The sequence below is a fragment of the Saccopteryx leptura genome, chromosome 5, assembly GCF_036850995.1.
Source record: "Saccopteryx leptura isolate mSacLep1 chromosome 5, mSacLep1_pri_phased_curated, whole genome shotgun sequence".
Lineage (NCBI taxonomy): Eukaryota > Metazoa > Chordata > Mammalia > Chiroptera > Emballonuridae > Saccopteryx > Saccopteryx leptura.
Window position 1 is genome coordinate 114,838,910 of NC_089507.1, and position 12,887 is coordinate 114,851,796.

A 12,887-nucleotide genomic window follows, 5' to 3' on the forward strand; every position below is an offset into this window, starting at 1 on the left:
AGGGATTATATCTGGCTAAGGACAAGGACTGAAAACACAAGATTCCAATCTAGCACAGATGGTGGGTCAGATAAAATCTGAGTTAGGTTAGAACCCCACTGTTGACCCAGAATTGGTTGTTACCCTGTGTGAGGCTAGCAATCAGAGTCACAGCTCCCCCGGACCTGACCCTCACCTCCCACACTTCCATCCTCAACACGGAGTCAAACACAAACCTGGGTGTTCGCAGCATTGAGGAGCCAAACCCCAGGTCAGAAATCCCCCACAGGTTCTGGGGAGAAGACAGACAAAGCAAGCATGTGGTTTTCTCCTTTTTCTTTTCCTTTCCTCTATTTTTCTGTCTACTTCCATCTGGTCTGTTGGCCAGGCTCACAGAGCCAGTTTTGTTTTTCTCTGCAGGGAGCACCCCAGGATACAAGGGCACAGGACAAGGGGATGAGAACATCTCCAGGAAGCCAGGCAGTGTGCTGAAGACCTTGGACCCCATCCTTATCACCATCATAGCCATGAGCGCCCTGGGTGTCCTCCTGGGCGCTGTCTGTGGGGTCGTGCTGTACTGTGCCTGTTGGCACAATGGGATGTCAGAAAGAAACTTATCAGCCCTGGAGAACTACAATTTTGAACTGGTGGACGGTGTGAAGTTGAAAAAGGACAAACTGAACGCACAGAGCAGTTACTCAGAGGCTTGAGGGCGAGCGGGCGAGCAGACATGCTGGAGAGGTGAGGTGGAAGGACGTAACTGGAGTGCATTGATCTCTCACTGGACAAGCTGGGGAATGCATTGACCACGCTGAGCCAGGCTTTTCTCAGGAGCTGCGATGAGTTCTGCCGACGGACGGACAAGTTAGCCGTGTGAGCAATCGGGATCATGCGCAGTCAGCCTTTCCCTGCTGGTTTCATTTGGAGAATCAAATGCTGGTGTTGAGACCGAGTATGATGGATTGAGTGATTGATTTTGATTCCCGCTCCCCCTCTTTCCTCTTCTTCTCACAGATCCTTTTAGGAAACTGTGCAAAATCCAAGATGCTGGCGCCTAGTGTATTCCCTGGGGCCCTTTTGATTACATGCTACATGCAGCCCAGTGCCCAGAGTCCATTCGAAGGTGTGTTTCAGCGGGCTCCTGAAGCTGTCCCTGTGTGTAATTGCCTGTGCTGCGCATGGGCGAGGAAGGATTAGGGTGTTTTCGCTTAGAGTAGCCTCAGTACCAGTATCTCTGTCAGCGCTGTTTACGAAGCAATACTGTCCGTTGTCTTTGATGTTTTCCAGTGTTGTACTAGACCTTGTGCTTGTGAACTCCATACAGACAGCTGCCATAACCAGACATCGCTGGCCACCAGGCGTGCTGCCGACGACTGCCACGCCCACGCCTCGGCACTGCTTAGTCCATGTCCTCTGAAGTGCCTTTTTGTTTGTACTGGTTCGCCTTGTGTTACATTATACAACCCGCTCCGTTCCTTGCTAGTAAAAACCCAACTCTGAATAAAATGCTGGTGGCCCACTGACGATGAGGAAAGTGATTTTCATGCAAGATGTCAGTCCTGCCCGGGGGAAGGCAAGGGCTAGGAAGGTTTGCCAAGGTGGCTTTATACTTCTGCTTTTTTCCCGTAGTTCAAATTCATGTCTCTCAATCCTTTTGTATAAAGCTGCAATATTCTCTCCTACAGCCCTTTCATATGGAATGTATTTTCAAATGTAAACTCTTTCTCTCCCCTCTTTCTTCTCTCTTCTCGCTCTCTTAGAATTGAAGCCTTTGCCATTGTCCAGAAAAGACATTTGCAGCTTTAACCTGCTGGTCGTGGCAAAGAATTTTACTAGACTTTATGTTTAAAATAAATAAATAAGGGAAATTCCTAACTCTGCCCTCCAAAGTCTAACTTTGGTTTTCTTGTTAACTGATTAAAGTGACAGTATCTTTTTTCCTTAGGCCATTTTTCTATTTTAATCACATTTGATCCTTGATTAGAAACGTTGCATGTAATAGAAATGATGATAAGCGGAGAAAAAAAAGTAATAGTAATTGGCTTTTAAGTGAGACCCAAAGGAAAGACAGGATACAATTCTCCCGATATCCCAGAACACGGGGTTTTTATATTCATATATATAAGAAGGATCCAGGAGCACCTTCTTGTTTTGGTGTTGGGTGAGATGAGGGAAGTGGAAGAAAGAACAGGTAATTGAAGAAAGTAGCTAGAAACCCTGCCATCTGGCAAAGTATTTTCAGATTAGGGGTGATAAGAGTGAGTGAACTCAAAATCAATGTTTTTAAAAATCCATTCAGAAAACAAGAGACTTGAATGAATGCTCTTGAAACTTTTGTTTTCTCACAAAGGAAAATCCTGCCTTAGGACTGGTAGGACCTAAGCTTCTAATCGCTCAAAGAAGTCCGTATCTTATCAGGCAGCCTGTGAATGAGTCTGAAGGGGCGGGTTGTTTTCAGTCTTATTGGGTCCTGCCATGTTGTACTAAGAACTGTTACATCTTCCTCCCTTTCTGCATTGCTGTAGAGATCTCACTTAGAAACAGGTGTGGAAGCCACTATGCATCATGGAGGACACAGTCCATTCATCTTGGTTTAATTGGATTGAGAATGCCTTTTGTTTCCAGGAAAGCATCGATCACTATGAAAGAAGAATAGATTTTTGTCCCTAGAGGCATTCATTCAGTTGTTGTAATCTTACCAGATGAAACACTAAGACTTGCTTTTTTTTTCTTTCTTTTTTTCTTTTTTTTTTAAGGCAATGAACTTCAAATTGCCCTCAGCCAAGGAAAAATGATACTGAAACTTTAAATTTTAAAGTATCTTGCACTGATAAATATATTTAAAAAATTATATGTTTATAAAGTTATTAATTTGTAAAGGCAGTGTTATAAAATGTTCAGTTTATATTGTTTTAGATTGTTTCATAATTTTTAAAGGTGTAAAAATAACATTTCTTTATTGAAATCTATAGAATTTTCTGTAGTAAAATGTTTTCATTTTACTGGTATATGATTGCTTCATGTTTTTGTACCATCATAAAATTTTGTGCAAATTTTTTTTACAGAAATTTTTATTTTCTATGACAGTATGACACTTGTAAATGGTTGTTTCAAAATGAACAGTGAAGCCTTAACTTTAAATGACATTTGTATTCTCAGACACTGAGTAGCATAAAAACTGCATAGAACTGAACTGTAACTTAAATCACAAACTATGACTACTACATTCCAAAGAAACAGTTGAATTAAACATTTTCATAAAATATCCCAAACCTGATGGCTTTTATTATATTAGCTTTGTTATTGTTAAAGAAATTGGTATCATTCCAGCATCAAATAACTTTCAATGTTTTTCTGAGTTCTTCTTTTTAAAATAATATCCTAATAGGGAGAGAAGATGAAGAAGACATTTTCTGAAGGTAGAATACCAACCCAAATTAGACACTGATCAAGATAATACATAAAGAAAATAGAAAATTTCAACCTCACATCTTGTGTCAAATGTTCTGCATTCCATTTGGTCAAGTTTTTTTGTTTGTTTGTTTTTTAAATGAAATTCACAAGTACCTGTTGGCAAGTGTTGTTCTTGTAGAAAACAGGTAATATATCAGATGGTCCTTCTGTATGCACCATGCTCCATTTAGGTATAGGGCAAGCTTGATCATAGTATTACCACTGGCTATTTGGTAACTCTTAGGAAAAATTCTATTCCATCGGGGACCAAAATAATAGTAATAATAACATTAATAATAATAGCAACAACAAAACAGTAAAAGTATGGAGCAAAAGCATGCTGAGTAGGACACTGCTGAAGTCTTGTTACAACAATATTGGCCCACCCTAATCCTCAGGAGCCACAGACAAGGAATTCTTTATTAATAGTCCTCTGGTGGTGGGAAAATCTTCTTCTGAAAGCAAAGGACTACAGGAAGGGTGGGCTGCCCTGTACAGCAGTAAATCACCATTTCTGCTTTTCTCTGGCTGCGTACACCTCCTGTGCCTTCCAAGACTTAACAAGAATACAGCATCTTTCCCACTGGGTGGGTGTTTAGGTCTCTTGGCTCAGAGAAGAGAGACCAGGATGAGGCAGAGCCAGTGATGGCTCCTAAACTTAAGTCGTAGTTATGCTTATGACTGGTTCCAGAAAACATCATGACTTGCAAAGAATCCATCAGAGTTCATCCAGACAAACGTTTTGGGACACACATAGGGCTTTAGATTAATTTTATCTCTGTTTTGTTGCTTGAGAAGACCTGGAATATAGATGACATTTTATTCCCTTTCTTGTCCCGATCTGGCCACTCAGCTATGCTTTTCTTCCTGGCTTTCGGGAGCAGAATCACTGTGCAGGATTTTCCAAAGTCAGCACTTAAGTAGGTCATGTGGATTGAAGCATTTAACTTAAAACACAAAAATCATTTATTGTCCCATATCCTGTCACGCTGCTAACTTACCAATTGCCACAAGGGCTGACCAGCACTCTATCTTTTTGCAAATTCAATGGATTCTGTTAATATTCCATAATGTTTCTGCTTCCCAATGGCAACAACAGCTGTTGTGTTGCATTAACAAGCAGTATGCCAAGAATTGGCTCTATTTTCCTAAACTGTACCCAACAAGGCGTCTTAGACAGCTTTTCACCTTGGAGGTTGGGAAACCTGAGTGAAGAGAGCCTCGGATTGAGCAGAACTAGATAGGAGACCAAGATGATAACTGATCTTTTTTTTCTTTAATGTTACAAAGAAACAGTGCAAAGTGATACAAAAAACAAAAACCTTCCTGTTATCCCCACTCGTGTCACTTGCTTGTCGGCAAGAAGGGTTCTATGAACCGATCCCATCGTTTCAGATTAATCCCTGCTTCCAGGGACTCCTCGATGATAATGGGAGTAAACATTCTTACCCTGAGAGCATTAGCTATTTTCACAGCAGCTGTGCAAAGTAGGTTTTGTAACTATTCCACTTTAATAATGAGCGGTCCAACAGTCAGAGGGATTGAGTGAAGGGTCCGGGATGTGTCCAGTCTCATCCTCACTCTGCACTCCTGTCATTCCACAGCCCTGCCCTGTCTTGTGAGATGCTCCCATGGGGCCTTGCTCCTCAGGACCCAGTAGCAGCAACACCTGGATGCCTAATAGAAATACAGACTCAGCATTGGCCAGTTTGCTCAGTGGACAGAGCATCGGCCCAGCATATGGACATCCCACGTTTGATTCCCAGTCAGAGCACACCAGAGAAGTAACTATCTGGTTCTCCCCCTCTCCTCCTCCCCTTTTCTTCCTCTTCCCTTTCCACAGCCAGTGGCTCAGTTAGTTCAAGCCTTGACCCAAGGCATTGAGGATAGCTCAGTTGGTCCAAGTGTATCAGCCTCAGGCACTAAAAATACCTTGGTTGATTTGAACATCAGCCCTGAATGGGGGGTTGATGCATGGATTCTGGTTGGGGTACATGCAGGAGTCTGCATCACTATCTTCCCTCCTCTCATTAAAAAAAAAGAAAAAATGCATAGTCTCAGGCCACACCCTAGATTGGCTCAGTCATTTTAACACTGTCCCCAGATGACCTGTATTCCCATCCATTTGGGTTTGAGAAGCACCTCATCATTTGTAGTTACTCTGAACCAGCTGTGTGTGAGTTTGCTTTGCTTCCAGGGGTGGTTTCAGGACCCTCAGAGGCTGGGACATATCACAAAGCAATTTTCAGAAGAGTCTGAATGCAATGCCACCCGGAAAATGGAGGAAAATGAGTCCACTGGAAACCCCACTCAGAAAGAAGCCCTTGGTGGCCATTCTGCCTAGTCGCTCATTAGGGGCCTGGACTGGGCCTCCTGAGAAGGGAGAGGGACAGCTGATGAATTATTTCGCTGGGTAAAAAAATCTCATAGTGCTACAGAAAACAGCAAATTACTTATCACAAAGGAAGGGTAGCCAGGGAAAGAGGAGGGGAACCCTTTATGAAGATATTAAAATCCTGATGGTAAAACTACACAGACCCTATTTCATCCTTTTTTGATGATTTCTAATGTCGTTCCTTTGGGTCCTTTTTACAAATAAGTGAGAAACTGCTGGGTAATGGGGCTTTTTTTTCCAATAGTGAGTCCTGAGAGGGCTTTTCTGTACAAAAAGGTTGTCTCCACATCAAAATGGTAGGGTACATATCATGATGTAGAAGTTCAATCAATGTCTAGCATGCATAGCCAATTGCATGTTTTATCACAACCCTGCTGATGGAGTTGGAAACTCACTTGCCATGGCAGAATCAATGGGTGTGCCATTCATGGTGGTGCAACTAAGTCTTGCCCTTGTGAAGCCTGAATGGGGTGACTTGCCAGGTCCTGGTCCCCTGTGATGCGTCTCTCAGGGACTCGGACCTCCTTCCTACCCCGTCATTACTGGCGTGAGCCAATTCCATACCCTTCTTTAAAGCCCTATCACCATCATACAGAGACGTGGTGCAGGCCACACTCATGTCCTGATTTTGCATGCATAATATGTCAAAAACAGACAATTATTTTAGCCAGGTATCTTGTGATTCTTCTCCTGTGATACAAGCCTTCCATTGAAAAGGACATTATTTGGCCATGGCCAATTGACTCAGTGGTAGAGTGTTGGTGTGGTGTGTGGATGTCCCAGATTCAATTGGCACACAGTAGAAGCAACCATCTGCTTCTCCATGTCTCCCCTCCTCCTTCTCTCTCTCTCTCTTTTCCTCCTGCAACCATGGCTTGAATGGTTCTAGCAAGTTGGTCCTGGATGCTGAGGATAGCTCCATGGCTTCACCTCAGGAGCTAAAATAGCTCAGTTGTTGAGCAACGGAGCAACAGCCCGAGATAGGCATAGCATCTCCTGATAGGGGGCTTACCAGGTGGATCTATCAGGGTGCATGTGGGAGTCTGACTCTCTGCCTCCCTGCCTCTAACTCAATAAAAAAAAAAAAGAAAGAAAAGGAAAAGGACATTATCTTTTTGGAGTCTTAAAAATTGTTTTTCTCTCACCTGACCTGTGGTGGCTTAGTGGATCAAGTGTCGACCTGGAAACACTGAGGTCGCTAGTTCAAAACCCTGGAGCTGCCTGGTCAAGGCACATATGGGAGTTGTTTCCTGCTCCTCCCCCCTTCTCTCTCTCTCTGTCTCTCTCTCTCTCCCCTCTCTAAAATAAATAAATAAATAATATTTTTTAAAAATTTGTTTTTCTTGAGTTAATGCTTAAGTATATATATATATTTATATATAATATATACACACACTAAATATATATATTTAGGTCACCTAAATTCTTATCATCTGTAAGAATAAATAGCCCCTTCAATTCAGTTTCACCTGTTTCTTATTGAGGTCAGGTGGTGACGGAAGTCCAGGGAGTGGCTCCAGTTAGGTCTTTCCCTGTTCCCGAAGCACAGAGTTGTGACATCAGACATGTGAACTTCAATAGTCAGCATCTTATTGAATCTACTCTACGTAAACTTCTTAATTCCTTGTCAGAGTTTTTGAATGTTTACTGTGTACTATACTGTGCTAGATACTTCAATTAACCCTTCAAACAACCTTATGATTTGAGGTTACAAAAACTGAGGTTCAGAGAGGCTGAGAAATGCAACTAATGTCACAGGACTGGTTACTAAGTGGCACTGCCCAGATACAAACTCAGATATGTCTAATACATCCTAAATGTTACCCTTGCTCTTCATCCTCAGTGTAAAGGGAAGCCCCGTTACCAGATGTCTGCTGTTATAAGAATGCTTTGGAATGTGTGGGACAATGCTCCTACATTACCTTTTAGGCCAGTATTAGTTGGTTTGTTTCTTACCACAGCATTAAGCTAGTCTATGCTGTGGTAAGAAACAAACCCACAAATGTTAGTGGTTAACTCACCCGGGGTTGACTGTGGGTTCCATAGCTCTGTAGGACAGCTCTATTCCGAGCAGTGACTCAGGGATCCAGATTGTTTGCCTTGCTGTAAAACCAGCCAGAATGTGTGAGTTCTAGCCTTTGTGCAAAAGGCTCGTCTCTTGATGTGAGAGCCTAGGATTGACATGTGATCTTACCAAATGTTAAGGGCTCTGAGAAAAGTAGGGGAGCACATGTAAATTCAGTCAGCAGTGGGGGTTGCTACCACAACATGCAAGGACAAAGCCACACACTCCTGCAGTAGAAGGTAGATGAGATCATTCACTGTGCCCACCACACAGGGGAGTGAGCTGTCTCTAAGGCTGGGACTCAATCATAACTTAGGGAGAGAAATAAACTAGTGGGAACAGTCAGTCAAGTGAAGTCCATGAGGCAAAAGGACTTCTGTCAAAAATGAAGTTCTTGCATGTTGAATTGCAAGGGGGTATCCTTCATGTGGAGGCAGGCTAGGAGAAAAGTGAGGACCCTGGGCTAAAGGGCTGTGGAACTACATCAGCTCTTTGTGTCCTTAGAGCAAAGATTTCAGGAGGTGTTATGTGAAAGGGGGCAGGCTCAGTGAGTCCTGGGAGCAAACCTTTACACATCTCATATGTTCTGTGTAATTCTGTTTGAATTTTCCTTAATATTTAATGATGCAGCATTTCATCATTTTAGTCATTGTTAAAGTCCCCATGCATCACAGCCATCCAAATGGGACACAGCAGGGTTTGTGTCCATATGTAGCCAAAACATGATAAAGAAAGCAAACATTATCCAGACCCCAACCCCACCACAGCACCCATCTCCACTCTTCATTTTATTTCTTTCTATAGATCTCATCACCTTTAGGTAGAACATATATCTTGCTTGTTCATCTTGTTCCCCAGCTACACTAACATGATGCATACTTCATGAGGACAGTGGTTTCCATCTGCGTAGTTCACTGCGGCATCCTCAGCCCATGGAATGATGCCTTGCATGTGGTGGCCACTAAATAAATTCTTGTATATCAAAGAAACCACAGTGGACACCCAGGACAGGAAAGCTCCATGGAAGTGGGAAACGAGGAGACAAAGTTAAGGCCGAGTTTAACCTACCAGAAGATTCAAGTCTTTGGAGAATCAGCAGCTCAGAATTGTTTTCTGAATAGAAATTTCTTTCACATTCTGCTTGAGATGGAATTTCTCTATAACAGGAGGATGTCTCCTCTAATACTTATCTCTTTGGTAGAGACAAGCAGTCCTCCTGCTTAAATTTCTCGTTTTCTTATTTCTACTCATAGCATCCTCCTTTTATGAAGTGAAAATTCCTCATCACGTCACAGCAGCTCAGTTCTCACATGAGACGATGAATTTCTAGATAGTTGGTTGGAAATGGAACATAAGCTTAGCTCTGTGAAATGACAACCTTAGAGATAAATTTGGGAAGCATAACTATGCCGTACACAGAGTCAGCCGGAAGTAAATTAAGGTCAGTTGAGGCCCTGGGTGCACAAGAAAATATTGGGCCCCTTAAAAAAGAAAGAGACAGGGAAAGTAAAAATACATGTTAACCATATTTTTAAATAAATAAAAAATATTATGTACTGTTAATGTTGAAATTGCACATATGAAACAAACTTGGAGTCATTAGAAAAAGGTGTAAAGTTGGGGTTTTGCGGGGCCTGTCAGAAGTCGGGGCCCAGGGTGCGCGCCCAGTGCATCCGCCATTAAATCTGCCTCTGCAGTTAGCAAAGCAGAGCCATACAGCCTGGGGATTGTGGGAAGTTCTCCATAAACCTCACATTGACCCTGCTGATGATTCAGAAAGAGAGAGTAATCATAAACCAGTACTTTCTCTTCTCCTAAGATTTTATTGTACATATAAAAATGATAACTTTTATTTAAAAATAATAGTTTTTGTATACCTAGCAAAACAAACATGAGAGCAGAATGGAAAATTTGAGGAAATACAAGAAGATAGAAAATGAGTAAAATAATCTATGGGGTTTTGACTTAAAATAGTGAATAGTTTTTACTGCATCACATAAGTACAATGGAGAAAATTGAGCAAAGAAGGACACAGAAAGCACTGGGTGAAGGGTTATAAATGATTTTTTTTAATGGAAAAAAAACTATAATAAAACAATATTTTCTATCCTGGTAACTATAAATATAAGATTAAGAATAGCAAAAAAAAACAAACAAAACAACAAAAAAAGCAAAAATATCACTAAAAGCAATAAAAAAGGTAATGACTACAACCTACTCCAATAAACTTCACAACCGAAAACACAACAGACTGAAAACTCTGGAACAGCCAGGGGCAGCAGAGAGGTGCAGCACAACTGTTTGCTCACCGGGTTTGATGCCCAGAAGGACACACACAGCTAGGTCAAAGGAATCCCAATGATTCTCACTAACAGCACCAAACATTGAGTTTTGCAAACTGGAAGGATGTTCTCAACTTTTTCTTTTTTAAGTGAGAAGTACCAACTACTGGAAGCTACTTGGGGAAATTGTTGCTGATGGGAGTTGGAGAGAAAGGCACCATGAAACCCTCTGAATTGAGGAAGCCATCTGAAGCCCCATCCTGAGAGTGAGCCACATCCCACCAACAGGTGAGGGAAAACCTGATACAACTGAGTCTCCAATTTTTTCCTTTAGTAATAGAGTTCCAAATTTTCCCCTGTACACATGACTTCTCAGAAAAAAAACTACATTTCCCAGCCCTCCTTGCTGCTAAGTGTAGACATATGACTATGTTCTAGTCCAGGGGTCGGGAACCTATGGCCCGCAAGCCAGATGTGGCTCTTTTGATGGCTGCATCTGGCTCACAGACAAATCTTTAATAAAAAACAATAATAATGTTAAAAATATAAAACATTCTCGTGTATTACAATCCATTCATTTCCTACCACTCATGTTCATGGTTGCGGGTGGCTGGAGCCAATCACAGCTGTCCTCTGGGACAACACCAAATTTTTATTGGATAATGCGTAATGTACACAGGTCGTTGTATGGCTCTCACGGAATTACATTTTAAAATATGTGGCGTTCATGGCTCTCTCAGTGAAAAAGTTTCCCGACCCCTGTTCTAGTTAATCACATGGCAGAAGTGATGCTTCAAACTTCAGGTTTTTTGTTTTTTGGTTTTTAGAGAGATGATGCCCTTTTCTCCCTCACTTCCCCTTCACAGTGACTGGAAGTGAACGTGTCCATAAGAGATGAGTGCCCCTAGGATGCATGGAAGCCTTGACAAACAAACAGACAGAGGATTCAGAAACCTGACGTTACAAAGCTGCTACTTTATGGGTGCCAACCAATCCTGAGTGCTTACATTCAGATAGCTCCCTAAGAGAATATAAACTTCTACATTATGTGAGCACTGCTGCTCTGACCTTGGTAGCTAACCCAGTATCTCATCTAACCACTGATCAGATGTCTGATTTAAAACATGGAACAAAATTCTAGGAGAGAGAACTGAGCCCTGCAAGTCTAACAAAGACTAGCTACCAACCAAGAGGACCTTGCCTCCTTTTTCTCATTTTATTACAACAGGGCAGGCTGAGGGGGAAGAGAATCCAACATTATTCACCCAGCATCAGAGCAAAGGGGAGGTCCAGGCTGAGAGATCCAAGCAGAACCCGGATAAATAGAAGCACCTTGATACCAGGTAAACAAACAAACAAAACCACCATGAAAAAACAAATAAGTAACAAAATCTAGAAGAAAACATAAATCAAGAAACAGAAGGTATAAACTCACAATTACCTACTATTGTGTATAGAACGATTACAATAAAGAAAAGCTTATAATCAGAAAATAAAATAGGATATGAGAGAAATAGGGCTTTGAGACTTAATAAAAATTGAGGAACAAAATAGCATATTACAGGTTTAATATAAATAACTTGAGAAAAAAAACAAAACTCAACTGAGGACATGGGGATAGCGAGACGAGAGATAGCATATGCCCTCATCTGTCAGAGCTGGGCTGCTGTCTGAATTATTTTAAATTAAAACACTTGTTCTTTTGTGTTTGCAAAACAACTTGAATTCTTTAAAATTTTTTCAAAATTTTTTTATTGGCTATAAAGTGATCTTTTAGTAATTAATATTGCCAATAGTAAAAAATTGTTATTTGGATCATTGACATTTTATTGAATTGTTTTTCTGCTATCTTTATGTGAAATTAAATTCAATGATTTTTATTAAGATTGCACCTATAATATCATTCATTTACATAAAGACCTTAAGGTTGCCAGCTTGAGTGCAAGGTCATCAGCTTGAGTGCGGGGTCACTTGTTTGAGTGCGGAATCATAGACATGACCCCATTGTGGCTGGCTTGAGCCCAAGGTCATTGGCTTGAACAAGGGGTCACTGGCTCAGCTGGAGCCCCCCAGTCAAGGCACATGTGAGAAGCAATCAATGAACAACTAAGGGCTGCAACTACGAGTTGATGTTTCTCATCTCTCTCCCTTCCTGTCTCTCACTCTCACCAAAAATAAAAAATAAACTGACAATTAAAAAAAACCTATTACCTGATCAATGAAAAAAGTGGATGCATCAGGGCAATTCACTGAGTAGTAGTATGTGCTTGTTTTGCTGCTTCCTATCCCCTCATTTCAAGCAGATATCCAGTTTTGTCACTCCGCCCCAGCACGTTTCCCTCACTACAGCCTCTGAAGTAGAGGCTCCTACTGGCAGAGGTCAGACAGGCTGCCTAAGATTTCTCACGCCCAGAGACCGGGAACCTGAAAGAATTTTAACACGAAATTCAAATTAACATGTTTGACTTTATCAACAAATAAACTGAATTTTAAAAATAGCTAAAAGCATTTGTATAAGTTTAAATGCCACGTGTCAGTTCTCCAAAGTCATTTGTATCACTAAGAAATTAATGCATTTGCTAGTGGAAACACTGATAAGAATTAGTTTATGTCATGACCCTGGTTCCACCTACTCCTACTGAAGGAAAGTGTGGCTCTTAGAAGATGGAACATCAAGCCAAGAATACATTCTGTAAAGAAGGGGCATAGGAGC

The 12,887-nt window shown here is 41.4% G+C and overlaps 1 protein-coding gene across 8 annotated transcripts in view; it reads left to right on the forward strand.

The window, feature by feature from the left end:
* Nucleotides 1–3,244, forward strand: part of NRP1 (neuropilin 1) — a 177,508-nt gene extending 174,264 nt beyond the window's left edge. For all 8 annotated transcript variants that reach the window (XM_066387487.1, XM_066387495.1, XM_066387490.1 and 5 more), the window contains one exon: nt 400–3,244. In XM_066387487.1, coding sequence (XP_066243584.1) covers nt 400–689 — 290 coding nt within the window. In that variant the 3' untranslated portion in view covers nt 690–3,244. The remainder of the gene's footprint in view (nt 1–399) is intronic.
* Nucleotides 3,245–12,887: the final 9,643 nt, after the last annotated feature.